Source organism: Geospiza fortis, unplaced genomic scaffold (assembly GCF_000277835.1).
Source record: "Geospiza fortis unplaced genomic scaffold, GeoFor_1.0 scaffold3703, whole genome shotgun sequence".
In the NCBI taxonomy this organism is placed as follows: Eukaryota; Metazoa; Chordata; class Aves; order Passeriformes; family Thraupidae; genus Geospiza; species Geospiza fortis.
Genome location: NW_005054761.1, coordinates 94,205 through 98,329, shown reverse-complemented (window position 1 = coordinate 98,329; position 4,125 = coordinate 94,205). Strand labels below are relative to the sequence as shown.

The 4,125-nt window shown below is 45.4% G+C and overlaps 1 protein-coding gene across 1 annotated transcript in view; it reads left to right on the top strand.

Annotated features, from left to right (window-relative positions):
* Window positions 1-2,553, top strand: part of SLC25A51 (solute carrier family 25 member 51) — a gene marked incomplete at its 5' end in the record, with an annotated part of 3,412 nt that extends 859 nt beyond the window's left edge. Inside the window, one exon of the mRNA XM_014311364.1 lies at window positions 2,454-2,553. Within this exon, the coding sequence (XP_014166839.1) occupies window positions 2,454-2,553 (100 nt within the window). The remainder of the gene's footprint in view (window positions 1-2,453) is intronic.
* Between the last annotated feature and the right edge of the window lie 1,572 nt (window positions 2,554-4,125).

Sequence of the window (4,125 nt, the reverse complement as noted above, 5' to 3'; positions counted from 1 at the left end):
GTCCCCTGTCCCAGGGAGCAGTGCCTGTGCCTGTGACAGGTAATTCCTCCCAGCCTTCCGTATTTATGGGGTGAATGGTGATGCATTTAAACCTTGGTGCAATTATGATGAACTTCCTAAAGTATTCCTTTGCTGGCAGGTGAGCTTACCCATAACAGAGCTACCAGACAAACACAAGGTGTAAAAGAGGAAAGAGATGTAGTCTGTATCACTCCCAAAATTGCGCTATGCTTTGTGGTGGGATGCACTCCACTGCCCATGTTTAGAATATGAGAATCAAGGAGGAGCAGAAGAAAAACAATTCCATTGCCTGATCATCTTCCCAGTCTCGATTTTGGAACTGCATTTTCAGGTGTTTTGGGGTCCTGATTACTTTGTGTGAAGTTCAAAGGACAGATACAGAAGGGGATCGCTGAAGTGCAGAGCTCCCAGCTGCACCTCAGCCTGCTGCAGCCGCTGCAGGGTGCAGCCTGTGGTGACCATGTCCTCCAGCCGTGGCACTGAACGTGTGACCTCAGCCCGGGCTGGATCTGTGTGTGTGTGTGCGTGTTTGTACGTGTGCCTTCCTGTGAAAAGGGAAAAGTGGAAGGAATGGGACAGCAAACTCACTAAAGCTTTAAAGTGTCCTTCCTCGTTAAAAAACATGGAGTTTGTTCTGCTTTTTCTGAGGACTTTTTATTTTTTAATTGCTGCTTTTTCTGTTGCCTCCAGCTGCAGGATCAGGGAGGTGTCCCTGTGTGTAAGGACACTCCAGCTCCTGCAGCTGCTCAAGCACTTCACAGGCTTTTTGCACTGCCATGTCTTGTCTTTTCTCAGCTCCCTCTGTGGAATTACCGATCACAAGGTGTTTGTACCCAAAACTTGGGGTTCTGCCTGCTTGGTGTGTTCTGTTAAAGGTTCTGCAACACAGGAGTGGCACAGGCAAGGTGAGATCCTGGGTGACCTGCTTCAGTGGAGGTCTGTAGGTAGAGTGGAGACGAAAAGCCAAAGATGACCTTGGAAGCAGGGAGCAGGAAAGGTGGAGTGCTTGGAGACGTGTTTCAGGACTTCTGTAGGCAAACATTGAAAGGGACTGACAGAAATCTGTGTCTTAACAGATGCAGGAGTTGGGAGAGAGGAGAATTGAGGCTTTAGATACAGGGACAGAAGAGCGAGCACAACCCTGAGTAGATGAGGGTCCCAGCAAAAGTGTTTGAGTCTCCCTGAGGGATTCCTTTTTAATTAAACTATACATTCAGATATAAACCAAAACACTTTGGATGATGGGGAGCAGCAAAGCTTTCAGACACTACTTTGAATTTAGTCTTTTCTTAAGTTTTGGAGAGGCTATTGCTTTTCTGAATTTGAGTTTTCCATTTGCCAAAACTGTCTTCTGGAATCAATCCTAATCAGTGTGTTGTAATCATACAGTCCTGAGCTTCAGACAGCATGGGTGGGCACAAGCGCGAGTTCCTGCATCCCAGTGGTGATTATCCATCTAAATAAAATGTTTACTGGATGTTTGTTACTGGCAGAATCTGATTTTTACCAGTGTACCTTCTTTTTGTAATCACTCCTTGATGGAATAAAAACAAAAATCTGCATCCTGTTTCTCTGTGGAAGATGTTATGTGCTCCTGTAATGCTGGGGAGGCCAAAGTGTTGAGGGTGAGAGTTTGGCACAAGCCCAGCTACCCCAGCAAAAATGAAATAGTGGAGCCCGGGGTCTGAGGTTCAGAGTCAGTTTTGACTCTTCAAATGTCACTTTCAGAAAAATTTAACGTAAAAGCACTACTGTGACACACACACTTGTGAACGGCAGCATCTAAGCACTAGGCAGTGTTTTTCCTCTTAATTTTTAGGGGGCATGCAAGAGCCAGCATGGCTGATTTTAACATAAATAAAATACGTTTCAATTCAGTGAATTATTAAATGTTTATTATGCAAGCAAGAGAAACTGTCCACAAATAGTAAGTTACTGTACGGCTGTAAGTACAATACTTCCAAAGCAGTTCTGATACTTCATATACAGTATTAAAAGGCTACAGTTTTTACTAGGAAATCTCAGGTATTTCAAAATACTCTACATGCACATTTGTTTCTGTATTAAAAACCTTATACTTAACTGAGGATATTTAGTGCTTTAGAAAATGCACCTTTGACTAAGATCAGCCAATGAGAAGTTTCTGTTTCCTGCAGGTTAAAAACATGATGGGTCGTTGACTTCTTCCTTTCTCTCCAACTCTTTAGGATCTTGTAAACTAAATTTTTTGAAACCTTTCATTTGGCAAGTGTATTTCTTTTTTCCCCAACAGTTTATATGTCCTAGAGCAACAGACCCATGTATGATGTTAGAACCTTCTCCACATCAGTGCTACCCAAATTAAAACCACAACACAAACAAACAGAAACAAAGCCCACTAAATTAACCAAGACCCCTCCCACCCTCCCCGAAAAAACTGATGTTTAGAGCAGAACCGGCACCGGCACCGGCCCCGGCCCGGCTCCCGCGGGCTCCGGCAGCGGGGAGCTCGCCGTGCGAAACCACCACAAGGCTCACAGAGACACGCTGTGAATCCATCCAGAGCCACCCGCCCTGCCGTCAGCGCACTCCTTCCTCCCTTGGAAATGGTTCCCTACAGTTGTTTCACAGTTTTGTACACTTCTCAAGGTCGAGCATTCAGTTTTTGAAACACAACTAGAAGATAAGCTTTTTTTTTTTTTGTTTGACTACCTAGAAATAACCCAAAGCTCACCAACACATAATTTCATTGTTCCAGTAATGCTACTGAGAGAGAACTGAAAACACTTGCACCACCACATGACTGTGAGGCATGTCAGCTGTAAGCCACTGAGAAGTGACCTTCACAGGTAAAACATGGTAAAGCCTTCATGGAAAACTTCCAAGTTTGTTGAAAAGGAGTAATCAATCGAATGACCAAAATCTAAGACTACCTACTTACTCTAATTCAAACTTATTACAAATGTCATCAGAAAAACTAAGTAACATTTCTACAGCATACAGGTACAGATTCTGTCATTTTATGCATCTGCTGGACACGCTACAAAAGCATCAAGGTGACCAAACCCCTCCACCAGGTGAGCTGCTGGTCCTGGAGCCAGGCAGGGCCTGCCAGCCAACCACAGGTGCTATGAAGGAGTGGTGGTGACACATCTGTCACACATCTGTCACTTGGGGGTCATGGTCCTCTGTACAGAAAGGTGAGTGTCCAAAGCTCAGCACAATACTGGTGTAAAACACAGCGTATCATGAGGTAGAATTAAAAAGGTAACACTCAGTGCATATTCACAGGCATAGCGTTACAGTCACTAGGGATCCACCAGTCTGAGGAGGTTCTGACAGGAAAACAAAAACAGCCTTGGAAACACACAGACAGAGCCACCCAAGAACTGCCTTGGCCCTCTGGGTGCTCCTTCACCTCCAAAAAAATCACTGTGCAAGCCCATGAGAACCCCAAGGTTCTTTCAAGTGTCCCTGTAGTCCCTTCCATGATGTGTAATAAAACATTAAATAAGGTGAGAAAACAGCAGCCTGGCAGTGGGACAGCAAATACTTGGGGAAAAGCTGCTTTAGTCCTGGGCAGGACCTGGGTGTTTTTCCCCAAACAGCTTGGCCCACACAAACACCTTGTAGCTCCTCCTTTGCACGAAAAGCCTGCATGCCAGGCTTGTCCCCATGTTTCCTGCACGCTGCCCTCCCAGGGACAGCCAAGGGAATGCCCTGAGGGCTTCCACAACCTGGCAGACCCACCTGCCCCAGTGCAGGCTCGGGCCAGCAGAATGGATGTTTGCCCTCAGATTACCCTACACACAAAGCTGAAGGCTTTGCATTACCAAAGAAATTCTCCAAAAGAAGAAACTTGGGATCTCCTTCTGTCATAATGCAGAGGAGGCTTTAGTTTCAATGATTTCTGCACCAATACCACGGTATACTACCCACATAAAAAGCTACAGGAGGGTCCTCAGGCTTACCTTTCCAGCTCTCTCACGTCCATAAATGTTGTCTTTATCCCCAAATACGTTTTGCAAAAGGCTTTGTAAGAGTCAGCTTTGAACAAGTGTGCTCTGCTGAGCCAGAGAGTGTACCTGAACACCAGTAGGTGACAGTCTTTCCAGGTAAAGTTCC